Source organism: Grosmannia clavigera, assembly GCF_000143105.1.
Source record: "Grosmannia clavigera kw1407 unplaced genomic scaffold GCSC_168, whole genome shotgun sequence".
NCBI classification, from domain to species: Eukaryota; Fungi; Ascomycota; class Sordariomycetes; order Ophiostomatales; family Ophiostomataceae; genus Leptographium; species Leptographium clavigerum.
In genome coordinates, this window is record NW_014040771.1 from 616,900 (window position 1) to 634,728 (window position 17,829).

A 17,829-nucleotide genomic window follows, 5' to 3' on the forward strand; every position below is an offset into this window, starting at 1 on the left:
GCTGCAGACGATCTGAGGTGAAGTTCAAACTTTGCGACAAACTCTCTTGCGGTTGGTGTGGGGTAGACTTTGCCGTGTATGTGTGATTACATAACATCAGCAGTTCCCTGGAACCCCCTTCTTTACAGTGACGTATCTTGCTACACTGGCCTAGATCGGCAAAATTTTATTACGGCAGAACTTAGGCAAGAGAATTCCCAGGAAGTACAGGCAGTCAACCCCGGAGGCAATGCATTGATTAAACATCGAATTCGCCTTAGCGGGACGCGCGCTGATTAGCGACGGCCGTTTTGGGCCAAGCATTTGCCCACATGGTCGCCTGACACCGCTCTGTTTCGGTGCTTTCGTGGCATACTAAAGACGATACATCACCCTCCAGCCTTCTGTCGCGAAAGGGCTGCCAAGAAAAAGTCCCATGCACTGGACGGCAGACGGCCTAGATCGAAACCATATTTTATACTTTCTTGGTATGGCAATTGCTGGGTCCTGCATGCCCTACCATCGCCTTCTCCTTTTCAAGAACAGGAGCCCCCCTCTCTCTTTCCGACCAGCACAGCCTTGCCAAGACAACGTTCGGCTCGCCATGGGCCCCCCAGGAACCCAGACATCTGTCGACGAACCCCTACGACCATTCGTCTGCTGACCAGCCACTTCCACCCGCACACGATGAAGTTTGCCAGAGCGTTCAAGGCCGCCTTGCAAAGCGGAGGTTCGTGAGCGTCGCGTCCCTGGTCAGGCCATTGGTATTTTGGTGCTGACTCGTCTCAGACTACCCGGAAGAATGGTGCACAGCAGCGATCCCATATCCGACCTTGAAGAAATGCCTCAACAAGATTCGAGCCGAGCTGCAAGACCTGGGCCTCGATGCAGACTCGCTCCGACAGCTACAAGAGACCCAGGCCGTATTGGCGCATGGAGACCCGATTCCCCTGGCCAAATACAAGCTGGACGGTAAGTTCAAACCCGGTTCTGGCTTCCGATCTTCATTAAGCTGCTGACCACGGGCCTGCAGTGAGCGACTCCGACGTCCAGCCACACTTTACGGTATACCTCGATCTCGAGGACGGCGCCGTTGTGGACGCCTCTCTGTCACCGGCATCCAGGGCCTTTTTGCAAAAACAAGCCGACATTCGCCGCAAGGCTGTGGCCGATTCGCAAGCCGACCAAGACCATGATCGCCCGGCATCCGACGTGCTACCGATGGAACCCCCGAACCACAGCACCGAGGCCAGCGTGGGCCCGCCAACGTGCACAACCGCACTGGCATCACCAGGCCACGAGCAAGAGCTGGACGCTGCCCAGGAGGGCGGCCAGAAGCGGCTGCAACGCGTCGAGGTGTCGCTCACGGCCGACGGCGAGTTCTTCCGGCTCATGTACGAGGACATGGCTAAGCTGGAGCGCATCGGCCAGGCCGAACAGGCTGCCATTGTGACGGACGTGGAGGAGCTGGGCAAGCAGGTGGCTGCGGTGTCGCAGCCAGAACGCAAGCGGCGAACGCTGCTGGGCCACGGTCACGGCCACGGCCATGGGCTCGACGGCACGTCGGGTGGCCAGGCAACCAAGGCGGCCAAACCGCACAAGCACGCCAGCGACCTCTCGCGGTGGCGTTCAGTCTTTGAGCTGTACTTGGATGCTCAAGTTTTTTTCTCGACGCGGGAGCGTGATCATGGCAAGGCGCGTTCGTCGGCCGAGGCGTCGCGCCAGCTCGACTGGTTCCAGGAACAGGTGCGGAAGCGCGGGCTGCTCCAGAGCTTCCAGTTGCCAGCAAGCCTGGTGGCGTACCAGCGGTTCCTGCTGCTGAATAAGCGACTCTTTCTCAACCTGCGGTTCCGCGAGCTGAACCAGACGGCCCAGGCCAAGATCCTGAAGAGTGAGTCCAGTCCATCCTCCACCAAGACTGCACCCAAGGGGCCGGCTCGCTAACACAGCCAGAATTCGACAAGTGGACGTCGCTGGGCGTATCCAAGACGTTTCCGAACGCGCTCTCGCGGCGACATCAGAACGTCTTGGTCGAGGGCATGGCCAAGGACGTGTGTGCGCGCATCGCACAGGACGTTGTGGCCGTGGTGCCACGGCTGGAGGACTACACCTGTCCGGTGTGTCTGAGCCTTGCCTGGCTGCCCGTGCGGCTGCATTGCCGCCACGTCTTCTGCGTGCGGTGCGTGATCAAGATGCAGCGTGAAAAGCAGCGGTTCTGTCCGCTATGTCGCGGCGAGGTCGTCATGGAGGCCGACCTGGACAATCTGGACGGGGATCTGGAGCGCTTCCTGAAGCTGTACTTCCGGCGCGAGGCCAAGGAGAAGCAGCAGGCCAACGAGATGGAACGTGGAGTTGAGCTGTTCGGCGAGAGCTACAAGCCGGTGTCGTGCGTCGTGATGTAAAGCAGCCGGATCACATACCCAGATGGCTTGTTTCTAGTTTTTTTCTCCTGCACCCTTATGACAACTACATCGAAAAGTGATTGTGGTCAATTGTTTATAGCGCTCATGTCTGATGCTCGTCTCCTGTATTCATGCTGACTCATCATATATATGTACATGACTAAGCGGTCTCCTGACCTACAGCCTGCGCCGCATCCAGCGCCGACTGGAAGGTCCCCCGCAAAGCCGCAGTGTCCTCGAGACCGACGCTGACACGCAACAGGTTCGGGTCGACGCCCAGCGACGCACACCACGGCAGCTCGGTGAAGTGCGCCAGCACAACGTAGGGCGACGTCAGGGTGAAGTTGGTGCCGAGGCTAGGACCCTTGGCCGTCGCCACAGCGTCAAAGAACACGACGGCCTGCTCCTTGCGGTGGAAGACAAAGGAGAGCAGACCGCCATAACCGCCGACACGGCCCTCATGGTCGCCGGTGCCCTTCTGGCCGCCGCCGATCCGACACGCCTCGTAGTTTTCCCGCCATTTGCCGTACTTGGGGTAGTGCAGCTCCTTGACCGTCGGGCTGGCCAGCAGGACTTCGCACACGGCCTCGGCGTTGGCGTTGATCCGGTCGATGCGCTCGGCGAAATCGCGGCTGTTGCGCTCCATAAAGATAATGTCCTCGGGCCAGTAGCTGTCCTGGTTGTAGAGCGCCGTGGCGGCTGCCTTGAGCACCGAGTAGTAGCGGCTCTTCTGGTTGAGCACCAGGCTGCCTCCCATGACGTTGCAGTCGCCCGAGAAGATCTTGGTCAGACTGCTAACCACAATGTCGGCAAATGGCAGCACGTTAATGTTGACAAACGTGCCGATGGTCTCATCGACCACCACGGCAAAGTCGTAGGCATCGGCCAACCGGCGGATGCGCGTCAGGTTCGGACACGACAGCAGCGGGTTGCCTGGGAACTCGCAGAACAGTGCCAGAAACCGCTCTCCGCCCTTGAGCCGTGCTTCCAGATCGTCGAGGTCCTCTTCTGACGCGCGGCCGTAGAACAGACAGCCGCCGCCGAACTTCTGCAGGATCTTGAGCGTGTCGACGTAGGGGAAGCCAAAGTTGATGCTCTGCAGCGGCGCGCTCTCCTTTCGGCTGGCCAGAAGGTATTGGTGTGCGTTGAAGACCGCGTTCATACCGCACGGGTAGAGGTACACGTCGTCCTCCCGGATGATCTCGGTGCCGCGGATGTTGCTGCTGTTGGCGTCTGCCGCTGCTGCTGCCACCGGCGTCGACGGTTGCGTGTCGAGGTCCACCTCGTTGTCCGCCGTCAGGGCCCCGGTGATGCGCCGCCGGATCGCCGAGCCTGCCCGCCGCACAAATGACAGATCAAGGTTCCGCCCAAACCGCTCTTCCAGGAAGCGCGCCGTCTCGTCCTCGTCCACCCCCTGGCCGTCGGCAGCATCAGGGCTGTGGCCTGCAGATCGCGGCGTCAGCGGCCGCTCTTGGGGAAGAATATCGCCGGACTGCGACATCGGACGACGGTAGCGTTTGGGGCCGCGAAACGGCTTCACGGAAGTCGGCAGCTGCGTCGACGGCGACACGGCCGGCGCTCTTGCTGGTGTCAGTGTCGGCGAGAGGGCCGATGGCACAAGGCCGCTTTCGGCCTGCCGTGCACCGCTGCCAATTCCAGCGTCTTCGGACACGCGTATCAACAGGCCTTTGCCAAACAGCTTGTGGCAATACTCGGCACGACGACTGGAGACGCCGTCACCGGAATGCTGCCAGTACTGCTTGGCAAACGGGAAGACCTCTGGATTATAAACGACTGCTGAGATGGTGGGGGCCAGCGGCCTGAATGGTGACGCGTCTGGCCGGGAAACGTTCAAGCCCAGGTGCACAATAGATATGTTGTCCAGCACAGACGGAGGCGTCGCTATCTTCTGGACGAAGGCAAGACAGCGCGTCGCCGCCGCGCCGCTGGGGAACAGCATGGCTGTTTGGCCCGCCTGGCCGTACCGCTCAGCTATGCTGGCAGCAAAAGCCTGGATGCTCTTGTGGACAAAAAATCTGCAACGGTTATCCGGTCAGCTGTCCGCATACTCCCACGTCTGCACCCTCGACGAGACTGCCCACCTTGGATAGCCCGTGACCAGCTTTGACAGGACCTCCAACCTGCCCTCCTCGTAGCCAACATTGTCCGCCCACGTGGGGAGTGACACGCTTACAGCCTGGCCATATGCGTCAGTATCACAGTCTCATCACGCCGGAAGGGAATATAACGCACGTGCTCCGTGTCAGGAGGTATGGATTCGCCCAAACCGATAGTCACCATCGTGAGTGTGGGAGCAGGGGAGAGTTGGCAATATGGGATTGAACGCCAGCAGCTTCTTCCGATATCCAACTGCTTTGCTTGTGGCGAGTGACTCAGAAAACGGAGATTGGTGGTCTAGCCACAACGGTATTCGTCTGCAAAAAGTTGAGAATAGCCGAATCTAGAGAGAAAATTGAATTAGAGCAATGATACCCCTCCAACTCCGCCGTCCGGTAGTTCCTGCCTATGTTCAGACTACCAGGTGCAATCAACATGTAGTTCAGGTCATTCATCAAGAAATGAGCTTTTTGTCTTTTCCTTCTCCAGAAGGGGCGCTCTTCTTTCGAGCTAGCCCGGTGATCTCCGTGCCGCAATTCCTTACGACTTCTTGTTACGGCCGACTATCGGCAGCAATTTTTTCCGTCTATTCCCACCAGAGGAGCCATTCTTCATCTCGCGTCACCTCACCTTCCCGTGTAGCAGCATTTAATGGCAAAACAGGCTGCTATGCTTCGTTCAAGCCTGGTGCCGACGTCACTTACAGACTGCCCTATCACAGGCACTGTGTCAAAGATGTTAGATACATTACTCATGTCGTTTCCGTTGCACATTTCCCGGTTCTCCTTCCGATCTCTCGTCCTCTGTACTCTCTACAATCTCCACAGAGCAAGACAAGCCACCCCCTCCCAGGAACAACCAGAGTTGAGACCCACCGAAACAAGTTTACACAATGCTCATGTAAATGAGGAAGACAAGTCTAGAAACCCAAGCATAAACCCCAGTTAATACCGCTGGCCCCGGCTACCCACACAGCTAATGCTGTCGCTCGGCGCAACGCTGTCGTTGTCTTCGAAAAGCATCGGGTCAACCTCCTCTTCGTCGCTCGGATAGGCGTCCCACCTCGCATGGCTGCCGCCCGCACCGCTCTGGGGCAGAGACATATCGCGCGACGAGCGATAGCTGCCAGACCGGCTGGAAGAGTGACGCACTGTTGCGCCGCGGCTGGCGCTGGGGGGTTTTGCTGCATGCCGGCTGGCGCTGCCACCGCCCCGGATAGTCACGCCTGTGCGATGGCTGCGGGATGAGACGTAGCTTTCCGGTTCCATCCTCGGGTCAACTCTAGGATCGGCCCTGAGATCAACCCTGGGGTCCGGCCTGAAATCAGCTCTGGGATCAGCCCTGGGAGGAACATCGAAAGTGGCGCTGCGACGCGACAAGGGTGGCGCATGAGCTGGTGCATGAGCCGGCGCATGGGCCGGCGCATGGGCCGCGTCGTAGTGGTGGGAGGCCGCGCGGGGCGTATCGTAGTGGGAAGTTGCACGGGTTGTGTCATAGTGGGATGTTGCACGCGATGGATCATGGCGAGACGGCGTGCGAGATAAATCATGGCGGGATGGTGCAGGGGATGCATCGTAGCGCGACGGCGTGTGGGATAGATCATGGCGCGATGGTGCGTGAGACACGTCGTAGCGAGGTGGTGCATAGTTGCCACCGCCGCTGCTGCCATACCGGGGCTCATCCTCTGCGATGAGCAGAGGCGTACGGCCTGGGGCGGCCTCGCTGACCGACCGGCTAGCCGGACGGCTGCTGGACCGGTACTGGCGCGACGAGGAATGGCGACTACGGCCTTCGTCGTATTCGTACATATCCTCCGCTTCACGGCTCTCCTTCCGCGAGCTCGCTCGCATGCCCTCCTGGCTGCTGAAGCGCGGGGGTGCGTAAGCTGGGTAGGGATCCGGGAAGGTGGATCGGCGTTGGAAGCTCGGAGCAGTTGCGGGCTCTTCGGACGAACGGTCGCGCGGCGATCTGCCCGACAGCACAGAATAGGTCAACGCTGCTCCAGCTGCAGCGCCCACTGCGGCCATGCCAAACATGCCCGCCACACTTTTGGGTTGTTCGCGTGGTGCTGACTCGTATACAGCTGCGGATGTGGCGGACCGCTGCAGACCGCCGCCCGTGTGGTAGCGTGAGGAAGGCGAAGAGTGTGAAGCAGGTTCGGCATAATAGTCGGCCGAATCGTGGTACCGGGGGTGGTTGCTGGAGTACGAACGGGACGGCTCTGCGGCTGGAGGGCTGTGATCGTAGCTGATCACGCGAGGCGGCTCCGACTCTCCGAATTGGTGCCGCCGGGACATAGATGATGTACCATACTGTGTTTGTGTTGGATAGCTGTGGGACGGCCGGTAAGCAACGGCCATTGTATTTGCCGTCCGGGTACACTTCGCCTTGGTCAAAGGGTCTTGAGCAGAATGGTCGAGGCTGTCACGGGTACCGATGACAGCTTGGGGTCAGAGAAAGGCGTTCAGAACAGCCCAATGAAACTCGTCGATGGTATAAGAGAATTGGCAGACAGGGCGAGTCGGCAGGTCCGCAACAGTCTGCTACGAGACGAGCCTAAATTTTGACTTGGTTGGACTGGAAGTCAGGTTCACGTGAGAGTCGACGGATCTAAAAAAGAGAATATGTGAATAGCGGGAAGAAGATGAGGAAGACGAAGAACAAGGCAAGGAGGAAGGAAGGAAAGGTAAAGGAGCCAAACAAGGAATCCCCCAGAGATTGACAGACGGCTGCGTGGAAGGAAGAGGCCGGGAGACGGCAAACTTCAACGACCGGTATCATTAGGAGGAGCAGACGTGAAGTGGAGTGAGCGTAAAAAAAGCGCTGTGATTTGTCTGCTGACTGATGTGGATCGACCAGGGGGGATGGCGGCAAAAGGGGACGAGGATGGTCTCAGCGGTTAGGCAGTGCTTCTTACATACCAAAGTACGACGTAGGTGGTGGTGTGGATCGCGGTGTCAGGATGGAAAGGAAGATACTCCGTCCGAGTGCGTTGGATGCCGGCCAGAGATGTCAGGGCTGCTCAGGTACTCATGCTGTGTGGTACTGTGGCGTTTTGTTGTCCTCGGATTTCGTCTTTCGGCTCGCCAGCGGTTTGTGCTTGCAAGTTGCCAGCAAGTGGTGATGACAAGTGCGTGTGGCGCGGCGATGTGACTGCATGTGATGGAGCAGTTAAGCACAAGTGATGGGCAATCCGCCTACGAGCATTCGGTACTCGATTCTCGCAGCCGTTCGCTCCCGCACAGCGACCAGCACGGCTTAACCTTCTTCATTCCAGTCTTCTCACGACTAGGGCGGGTCTCTGCCAGCGCATTGCTACGGCCGGACTGTGGCAGACCAGTAGTTGAGTTTCTGGCCTTCGGACCATCTCCTTTGGGCACAAAATGTCCCTTTCAGCCCAGGAGCACCCGCCTCGATTGATCCTTTCCGTGACATGGGGGTGGAGAAGACCGCCCCAAAAAGAACATGCACGTCGTATTCTCTAGGTAACGAGGCACTTCTGACCGGCCGCCGCCCGCTGAAAGGGATGCGATATTATTTATCTGTCCAACCCGCCATACCCGCTCTTCATCTTGGTGGTGCCCTTTTTTCTCCCTTTTTGGTGCTGGACTGTCTGGCTGCAGTAGTGTGCGTGCACATGGTCAGGGCAAATTGCACGCTCGCAGCTGTATGGCTGTCCATGTGCAGAAGCGTTTAGGGCGGGCGAAGGAGGGCAGTGCAACCTGTTTATCTCAGGTCCGGCTGGCCACAAATGTTGGGCCGTGAGATGCAGAGATGTGCCAGAGAAAATGAGCAATGATAAAATTCCTGTGCCTTACTCCAGGAAGGTACGCTGGGATAAGTATCCATTCCAGACTTGGCAAGAGTGCAGAAAAGCGCGCCTGCTATTCCACTCACATCCGAAAGTTGCGTCGTGCTTTCTACGGCCACCGAGCTGCTTGCTACTACTTGTATGTATGCAACGGCCGCCTGATGCGTTCTTCAGCAGCATCCCGCACACCCACGAAGCAACAACCAGAAGGAACTCCGGTTCGCTGGGTCGGCCAGTGGACCGTGTCCTCTCTCATAGGCAACCTCGAACCAACGCAGAGAGTCAGACGAACAAAATCAGGGAAGTGAAAAATAGCCCGTCTTCCGTGGGGAACAACCTAGCCTACCGGAAACCATACAAAAGTGCAAATGAGACATTTGTACATATCTTACCAACATGCCGAGAGGAAGGCGTGGACGAGAAAATTGGCTCCAAGAGGGGGGAAACCCATTCCAGCATCCAATCAAACTGAGGTTGAGCCCCTCTCTCCCTCCAACAACCAATGCCCTCTTGCAAAGTATCTTTGCCCTTGAGCTTCATGCTTGGTGCATGAAGAGGCACCCCTCTTTGACCCTTTTGCCGCCAGAGGCAAGGCGAGGCGAGCAAAAAGACCAGGCAACAATCAGTTTATCAAGAGAGGCCTCTTGTGCTTTCCAGCCACATCTCCAGGTCTGTATGCCTTTGCGGGGTAGTAGCAAACACGCCGACTCCAACATCGCAGCCAGCCGAGGCGGAACGTGCGCCCCATTGTTCAAGCAACGTGCCCGTTCGGTCTCGATAGGCAGTTGGATCCATCGATCAGGAAAAATGCGTCCGAGCGACTTTCTGTTGCGCCAGCCCCAGGAATTGTTGCATTGAACAAAGTTAAGCTAAGATACATACGTGTTGCATGTGGATCGTAAGACGGCAACAACCTGGGCAAAACAGAGGTTGCCCAACGGACGAGCTCTGTGATCTGTTTGCCGTCGTTGCATAGTCAACAGAGCTCCATAAAGCCCCGTGCCAATGCATCGTGCATCAGTTTCATAACTCGCGGATGCATGCGCGCCCAACGTGGCGCATCCCAGGGCTGGCAACAAAGCCCCGGTCGATGAAAAACGGAATATGAACTCTCAGATCTTCCTTTTTACAAGTTGCAATATGCAACGTAAGATGTGTCCTCTGCCCGGACCGTACGAAGTGCGAACCGTTGCCCCAGGTCAGCAATAGCACAATTGGCCGCACCAGAATACACAGACCGTCCCGCATCTTCCAATAGGCATGGACACCTGCATAGGCCATGCAGACAATCTGCAAGATGTCAAAAGATGTCGGCCAGAGCGGACAGGGCACATAAGCCTACCACCTCGAAGGGGGAAAGTATCATGTCCGTTGCACCATATAACGCACTGTACTCCGTAAGCTGCATCTTGGTCCGGGCCCACTGCTTGTGTGCCATTGAGCCATATAAGCGTTTTGTCTTTTTATCTCGTTGAACGGACCGAACTTGATTGCCCCGTCACGGGTTTTTCTCTTTTATCTTACATCAATACCACCCGAACTCCCGTATTAGCCGAAGTGAGAAAGAGTCGCTATAACTTCGTAATCCAACAGTACACCCCAACCAATCACACAGGCCTAACTCGCCTTGGGCTATCAATTTCCTCCCATACACCCTTCCTGTCGGTCTCTCGCTTGAGCTGGACAAGCACCAGCAGTACTTATACGCACGGAGCCGTGCGCGGAGACAAGCCCGAAAGGACAAGCACGAAAAGAAAAAGACAGAAAGAAATATGGAACAAGTTGAAGTGTCCCATGCAAAGAGCCACGCCCGAAAGCGGGCTCTTGGATCCGGTGTTGAACGCCCCATGTTTTGGTTGCAAAAACAGCAGACAGCGCAAAGCACACATCGACCCAAGTGTTCCAGACAGGGCCAGTTAACTGGGCAAGTTTCTGCGATGTTGTATCACGTTGCCGACCCAGCACCAACCAAGCTGTCGGAAAAGAGACGGAAGTTCACCAGACCAGAACACGAGCGGTACACTCATTCTTGTTTCGTGCCCAGCTGGCTGGCTGGCTTCGCAATCTCCCCTCTTGCGCCCTTCTCATGCATATTTCTTCCGTGCCATTTCTTCACCATGACCTCGGCAAGAAACAGGGGCATTGGGTCATCTAGATGATGCCCCAGGAATCCTCTGCGGCATGACAGAACTTGCTGCACGCAACACTTGCCGAGAGGCTGTAATTGCTGATAGAGATCTTGTCGTCAACAAACTCATCGGCGAAGTTGTCGGGGCCCTTGGCCATAGCTCCGATAAAAACGCAGATGCTCTGATTGTCATCGAGGTTGTCGACGTAGTCACGCACACGCATGACCTCGGCATCAAAACTCAACGTCACTTTCCTGCAGTTTGGCGGCAGGTGGTCTGTGATGGGGTTCTTGATAACCCGAAGGAGCTTTTCCTGCGAGTTAGTAGACCGGATGGACAGTCTGTGGAGCAGCTGCACCATCAAACCAGCAAACCGCTTAAAGGTTCTGGGTATCCGGACAGACGGAGACACCTCAATCAGGACGTCTTTTGCCGTCAAAATGTAGATCTGCAATTTGCCAGCTTTGTTGATTGGCGAGTCAAGCAATGTGAGCAGACACTGTGAGAGGCAAGCGCGGTAAAGACTTAGCAGAAGAGTTCACCAGCCGCGATAGCAGGATTTATGATAAGGCAAACCTGGTGTGTGATATCGGGCCGGGCATCGCTGATATCTCTGTTCATCTTGCGCATGACACCAATGTGTTCGTCGCTATTGAGCAGAGAATACTTCTCGTCCCGATGGCCAAGACGATTGGCCGCACTGTTCTGAGAAGCAGCACGGTACGTCTCGAGGCTGGCGTTGGCGAGAACGACAATGAGCCTTCTAGAGTCATGGTCGGTAGACGAAATAGGGTGGTGTTGCTCTGCAACAAGCTGTGGGAGAGCTGGGGGCGGCAGAGACTGGGTTCCTGTCATTGAGGGGTGGTCATCAGGGCCTTGGTTCCTCACAAAAAAAAACATCAATCCTCATCGGCCATCTCATCGTCTTATCACTTCCCGCCAGGTATCCCTCTGCTCCAATGTAGCTTTCTAACAAAGAACAATAAACACAAGCTCATGCAGCTTGCTAACAAAGGGCAAGCAACGCAAGCTCTTGCAGCTTGCTAACAAAGGACAAGCAACGCAAGCTTTTCCAGCATATAATGAGCTGCGACGAAGACGGCCCTGCACCTATGGCATTCCAATCGATCAAGCAGACTTCAATCGATCGTTGCAGACGATCTGCAACAACACCAAAATGGGTGTCGAGCAGCATTATGGCTTAAGGGATCAATAAGTACTTACGCGGTCTCTTGCCAGCACGGTACTCGGTAGATGACATTGTGTGTAGTTTAAGGAAAGCACCAATTGTAAAATGGAACGGTGACGGCGAATTAGGATAGAGATAATGACGAAGGATAACAAGCAAGCAATGGAAGCAAAAGATACAAGGAAAAGTTGGGGGGTGTATAATAGTGAGGAAGGAAATTTTGTTGAGGTGAGAAAACTGATGAAAATAAAGTCACGGGACTAGAGTGCGGCATCGCACCAATAATCAACAGGCCTAGACCACTTGTGTCGAGAGCCAGTACGGAGTACGGAGTACAGCGCGCCAATATATCGGTAGCCCTTTTGAATTGACACACTGTACTACAGTTGTAAATCTCCACAAATTCTGCAATACCGTCGTCATTGTTGCTTTAGATATAATAAGGTCGCAGGCTTTGAAATCATTCGTATCATCAACACATCGGCTTGCTCTATTTGGTCATATCCTTGTGCATAAGCATTAGCGGAGTACTTCACCTATAGATCCTAGCGGAAAGAATTTTTTTCCTACGGAGCAAATTTTCCTATCCTAGAAACTTCGTACTCCGTACGAGGGAGTACAGTACGCTGTAATTTACGCACTGCTGCGAAACAGTCCGGATGGCATTGTCCCCGCCATTCTTATTCCCGACAGTCTTTCCCATATTATGCCTAATTTCCAAGCGCAAACCACGCTGTGATTCTTTCGTTGTGGAGCCCCGAAAGCTGCAACGCGACCATCTTGATCGCCGTTTCAGCGTTATCCTGAATACGAGCATTTACTTCCAGTAAACTAATAAGCGCTGAGTACCACAAATCTCATATGTAAGATATGAAGTAATGAAGAGGTTTCTCGAGTAGGAGGGTGGGCGTACCCCTGCTGTACAAATATGTCATTCTAAGGAGCTTAAAAGGTTTATCGGTGGGGTTTTGTCAACTTTAAAAGATAAAGTCAGACCATTGTTTCGCGGTCTGCTTCGAGACCCTCATGCTGACAATTGTAAGATACATGCCGTATCCGTCCCAAAACCCAAGAGTAGGTGGCTGGATGTGTATCCATGCGCATGTCGTCACAGGATACCATGTAGCAGTGACGGGATCCAGAAGTACGCTTACGATCTACTGTGTGCGAAATATGTATGCAGTATTAAGTCCACTTAACGAAAACTAGCCCGATTTCATTCATCACCAACAAGGAGTGAAAGCCTGTCTCATTGCCGTGCGAACATTTGTGCCAGGCTGTGATATCAAACCTCTTCGTACCAGGGGCATCAATATGTATTTAGTAGAACGTGGCATTCGCCTGAAGAACTCATCCCCACGCTGATGGATGGGGGCAGTGGATAACAATATTCGTCCAAACACTGCCAGGAAACAAAACTGGAGATAGCAAAAAAGGTGCCATTTACTATCATGAAGTAGCATTCTTTACATTGCAGACTCGTTCAGTCGTCTTTTTGTTCAAGTTTCGTCGAGTTGATTCCTTGCGGGTACCTGCTGTAGACATGGGTCATTCTCCGGTTAAAAGGTTCGCACGAGAGCTATGTACACAGTATCAACAGAGCGGCGTATCAAGGGCAATGCCTTGAAGCCAGCTGTGGAAAAAGGGCTTTGTCTTATGTGGAGCCCGTGTTTGATTGAGCCAGATACCTTCTTTTGGTGTGCTCCTCTGGGGTAATTGCAATCGCATGGCAGTAGACCATCACGACATCACAGCAGAAGTGAAGGACATACTATACCATTTGCTGCAGCCGGGTATGTTTACAGACAGCTTTCCATGCAGCCGTATGGTTGCCTGTGTGTCGTTGATGGTTCCTTGAAGCTGATCGTGACTTGATGAACAGCGAACAGCTACCTATTCTCACAACGCATCATTGAGAACAGGCATCACTGAAAAGGAACGGTGACACCGAGCTGATTTTCCCCGGCTGTTATGTAGGATGGGGTTTTGGCTGGCTTGCTATCACATACGTCGTAGACGCATGTCATCTTGTTGCGAGTCTCCTACACTTTCTGTTTCGCCAGCTGGAGCTAAGCAGTGTGATTGGTCAGACCATTGTAAGATACCAGGGCCTCGGGGCTTTGATGGGGTCTGTGCCTTCTTCGAGACTGTTGGGCGCACCTGCCTTTGCTGGAGAAGGATCTTATGTCGTACTCGTGCTCGTAAATCTCTCGTCCCTAAATTCCTCTTCCATCCATGGTATTTCCAATGCGACTTGTTCGAGTCGCTTGTGACAGCAGGGAGTGCTACTACGACGTATATACGGCAATGCACTTGGCTCACATTTTCTGCAACAGGTGGAGACTGCAATTACGAGGCTATTGCGCTTCGGCTAATAGGATGTAGCCAATGTCTACCACGCAGTTCCGTCATTTGAACCGTTTACCAGATATCGGATAATTGCTGGCCGTACTCCGTATAGTCTGGCACCAACAGCTGCCGGGTGGCATCGCGACGACTGAACGGCTGCAATAACCTTGGGAGGATCATGTGTCGGGAGCCTGCTAAGCGCGGTGGAGACGCCAACATAACCTTACCTCCTGCGCGTCCGGTCTTTGTGGAGAACAGAAGAAACGGGAGGCCGGATGCAGGGTACCTGCAGGAGGGCGGCTTTTGGCCCTGCGACAGGCACCTCCTCGTATCCGGTTTCAACATCTCAATGAGGCAACGGGATCTGCTTTTCCTACATGGTAGGCTACTTTTTATTTTATTTTGCTTGTACCGAATTCCACCCTCGGCCACTTCTCCTTGTCCTCCCCCCTGGCAAGTGGAGTCGGAGAGGAGGAGGCTCGGTGCTTTTCTGTTGGAGATCAGGCCCGTAATGCCATGGGATTGTCTGTGCCAAGAGACATAAGTAGGCCCTCAAGGCCGAGCTGATTTCCGTTTCCACTATTCGACCAGTGTCACTTTCTCATATATAACCGTCTGTCCTGAAACCTGGACCGTCGTTGACGCCCTTTTCTTCTTTTGCCTTCGTTCTTTACCACTGTCCTCTTTTATCTGTTTCTTGATTCTGCTTGCTAGTCAAGAAGAACAGATCACGTTGACCGTGCATCTGATTTCATTTACATTCTTTTCAAGGACAGCTTAATTTTTTATCTCTTTCTTTTACCCCATTTGCAGGACAGGTTGCCGCTCATTTGTGCTATATCCCCTCCTCACCCTTCAGCATACACGCAAACAACAATCAGTCAAGATGGTTTCTATGAAGCTGGCCTATACGGCAACGCTGTTTTCGGTCGCCCTCGGGTCGCGGAACAGTGTCCGAGCAAGCAACACAAACAACGGAGGTTCCGACAGCACTTCGCTGTCTGCCAATGCCATCCAGTCGGGTTCTTTTGTGGACGGCTCCACCAGCATAGGCGCGGCTGAAGTTGGCCAGGCTTTGTCCCAGACATCGCAGAACAACTTTATCAACTTTTGCTCTGGCCAGACCCTCACGAACGGTCTCCAGATCACCACAGGCTCCTGCAACGGTATCGGTTAGTTGTTACAGAAATAGAACCAACCCTTAACAGCGCGTCACAGCGTTCTGACAAGTGATAAACAGTTATGGGTCAGATCCCTGCCAAAACGAATATGATCTCGACCGTCATTACCAACCCCCAGCTGAGCCAGTCGATCAAGGCCGGAGTGGAGTTCAACATCACCGTCCAGACCAAGAATCTGGTGGCTGGTTCGTTCACCAACGCAGACGCCACGTACTACTCAGCACCTCAGCAGCTTCAGAACGGCAATATTGTTGGCCACGTTCACGTTACTGTCCAGGATCTTGGCAACAGCCTGAACCCTACGACACCTCCCGACCCGACACAGTTTGCCTTTTTCAAAGGCATCAATGATGCCGGCAACGGCAACGGCCTTCTGTCTGCCACTGTTGTTGGTGGCCTGCCGGCCGGAAACTACCGTGTTTGCACCCTGACGTCGTCCGCCAACCACCAGCCGGTCATCATGCCCGTTGCCCAGCGTGGCTCGCAAGACGACTGCACCAAATTCACCGTCACCGGCAATGGTGGTACTACCAACGTGGCAGCCAATGATGGAACCAAGTAAGTTAACTGCCGCAGTCACGAGAAGTGATGCTAGAATCTAACCATATTGCAATATAGTGGTATTGCTGCTGCTGCTCTTGCCCAGTCGGCTGTCGACGCCGGCCCAGGGTTTACTACCAAGGCTGGCGCATCTGCAAGTACAAGTGCTGCCAGCAGCAACAACAACAATAACAACAATAACAACAACAACAACAACAACAACAATGCTGCCAAGTCCAGCAGCACTGCAAAAGCCAACACTAAGTCTAGCAGTGCCACGAAGGCTGCCAACACGAGCAAGGCTACCAACGCTGCCAAATCTAACAATGGAGGAAATGCTGGCGGCTTCGGAAATGCTGGCGGCTTCGGTGGCGGCGGATTCGGAAATGGCGGCGGCTTCGGTGGAAAGGCCGGTGGCAAGGGCCCTGGCGGCAGGCTTACACGTTTCTCACGCCGGACATTTGTTGCCTAAGCATATGGTATAATTGTGCTTTTCCTTTTGTCTTAGTGACCCTTGAGTGGTCCGGTCGCTGTGGGTTGTGAAAGTGGGTTGTTAGAGGGCTCGATATTTTGTACATTTGTAGTACTCCGTACCTTATTCTTTTTCCTGATGTCTCACGCAATGTAAACACGATTTGGTTGGGGAGCCGATTTACAGATTAATCTGACATCGCCTTTGCAAAATTCACCCCCCCCCCCCCCTTTCTAGTATTGGACTCCTTTTCCATGGGCATCTCATTTACGATTCCATCTATTTCCCTTACTTATACTCCGTATGTACTAGTGTCTGCCACATCTCTAAAAAAAGGGTTTCAGTGGGAGTAAAGCTAAGTCTAAATACTACAGTCAGAGTAGTATTGTGATCCGCTAGCTGTACAACTACTCGTAGCAATGGGGCTGTGGATATAGTCGTTTTCTGACAGCGATATAGGGGTTCACAGCTCGGCCACAATGATGGGCAATGTTCAGCACGATAGTTTTGGCAGTGTATGATCAACAATCCGAAACAAGAGCAGTTAGAGTTGGGTGGACATTCAACAATATCTGTGGGGTCGAACGCTGTTATAACGGAGACGTCAAATGCCAGTTCAATGGACCATGTACTCCGCAGGCTTTGTGATATGGCAAAGTTTATTCATAAGCATAGTATTTGTGTGTTTGTGAAGTATAGTACATCACTGATTCAACCGAACTTTGGTCTCTTTCGGACAAGTCGTGGTGTGCTTATTGGCAGTATGCATACTGGACAAAGCGAAAGTCTTTCCTGTTGTGAATGCGTGCTTTCATTGGATAATCTACGTAGATCCAGACCCACTTTACATAATCCAATGGCGATATTTTCGGGCTGTCGATCCTGTTCAACTGATTTGGATGAAGATGGTGGCCCTCTTGGCGACGACGACGACGACGACGACGACTGCTGAACATTACACCCTCGACTAGAAAAAGGCATACGGAAATGGCCACACACGCTGTCGCAGCCGCCCAGCGGACGTTCCGCGAACTGCACGGCGTCGTGGTGTCTGCGGGCCTGATGCAGAAGACGGTCAAGGTTCGCGTTGGCGGCCGCCAATGGAATGCGCAAGTGCAAAAGGTGACGCTCCGCTTTGGGGGCAGTCTGACGGGCAGCCCTGACACTTCCGTCTGCTTCCGACCAGCCGTGCTGACCGTGACGCTTGCAGCACTTTGACAAACCGCAATCGTATCTCGTTCACGATCCCAACGACAGCCTCCGCACCGGTGATGTCGTGGCCATCTGCCCTGGCTGGCGCACGTCCAAGAACAAGCGCCACGTGGTCAAGCACATCATCGCACCGGCGCAGGTCCCGGTGGAGGAACGTCCCCCTGTGCCGACTGAGGCCGAGCGCTGGGCAGCAGCACTGGCCCAGCGAGCCGCCAAGGACGAGCGACGTGCGGTGATCAAAGAGGCCCAGGAGGCAGCCGAGGCGGCCGAGGTGCTCTCGTGGCGGTTGCACCGGAAGCAGCAGAAGAAGTTGGCCAAGCTGCAGGAACAGCAGGAGCTGTAAACCTGGCTCGACCTAGAGAACACTGAAAAAAGAAGCGGAGTTTACAGACTGTGAGCTGAACCGAAGACGGCGGCTTATGTTAGTTGGCAGAGTTTGGGGATCGT

At 54.3% G+C, this 17,829-nt stretch overlaps 4 protein-coding genes across 4 annotated transcripts; 2 read left to right on the plus strand and 2 right to left on the minus strand.

The window, feature by feature from the left end:
• Nucleotides 1-666: 666 nt before the first annotated feature.
• CMQ_1845 (ring-14 protein) lies at nt 667-2,381 on the plus strand (the record flags this gene model as incomplete). The annotated part of the gene is made up of 4 exons (XM_014314771.1): nt 667-709; nt 769-951; nt 1,013-1,870; nt 1,933-2,381. The coding sequence occupies 4 exons, from the start codon at nt 667-669 to the stop codon at nt 2,379-2,381; spliced, it is 1,533 nt and encodes a 510-aa protein (XP_014170246.1).
• A 160-nt stretch (nt 2,382-2,541) lies between these two features.
• CMQ_2043 (cystathionine gamma-synthase) lies at nt 2,542-6,859 on the minus strand (the record flags this gene model as incomplete). Its single annotated transcript, XM_014314969.1, has 4 exons — nt 2,542-4,417; nt 4,484-4,578; nt 5,204-5,211; nt 5,473-6,859. 4 exons carry the CDS (start codon nt 6,857-6,859, stop codon nt 2,542-2,544), a joined length of 3,366 nt encoding a protein of 1,121 aa, XP_014170444.1.
• A 3,602-nt stretch (nt 6,860-10,461) lies between these two features.
• On the minus strand, nt 10,462-11,700 carry CMQ_1887 (nucleolar essential protein 1; the record flags this gene model as incomplete). The annotated part of the gene is made up of 3 exons (XM_014314813.1): nt 10,462-10,938; nt 11,016-11,287; nt 11,664-11,700. 3 exons carry the CDS (start codon nt 11,698-11,700, stop codon nt 10,462-10,464), a joined length of 786 nt encoding a protein of 261 aa, XP_014170288.1.
• Nucleotides 11,701-14,863: 3,163 nt separating this feature from the next.
• Nucleotides 14,864-17,725, plus strand: CMQ_2062 (ribosomal protein s17; the record flags this gene model as incomplete). Its single annotated transcript, XM_014314988.1, has 5 exons — nt 14,864-15,149; nt 15,218-15,716; nt 15,777-16,141; nt 17,180-17,292; nt 17,381-17,725. The coding sequence occupies 5 exons, from the start codon at nt 14,864-14,866 to the stop codon at nt 17,723-17,725; spliced, it is 1,608 nt and encodes a 535-aa protein (XP_014170463.1).
• Between the last annotated feature and the right edge of the window lie 104 nt (nt 17,726-17,829).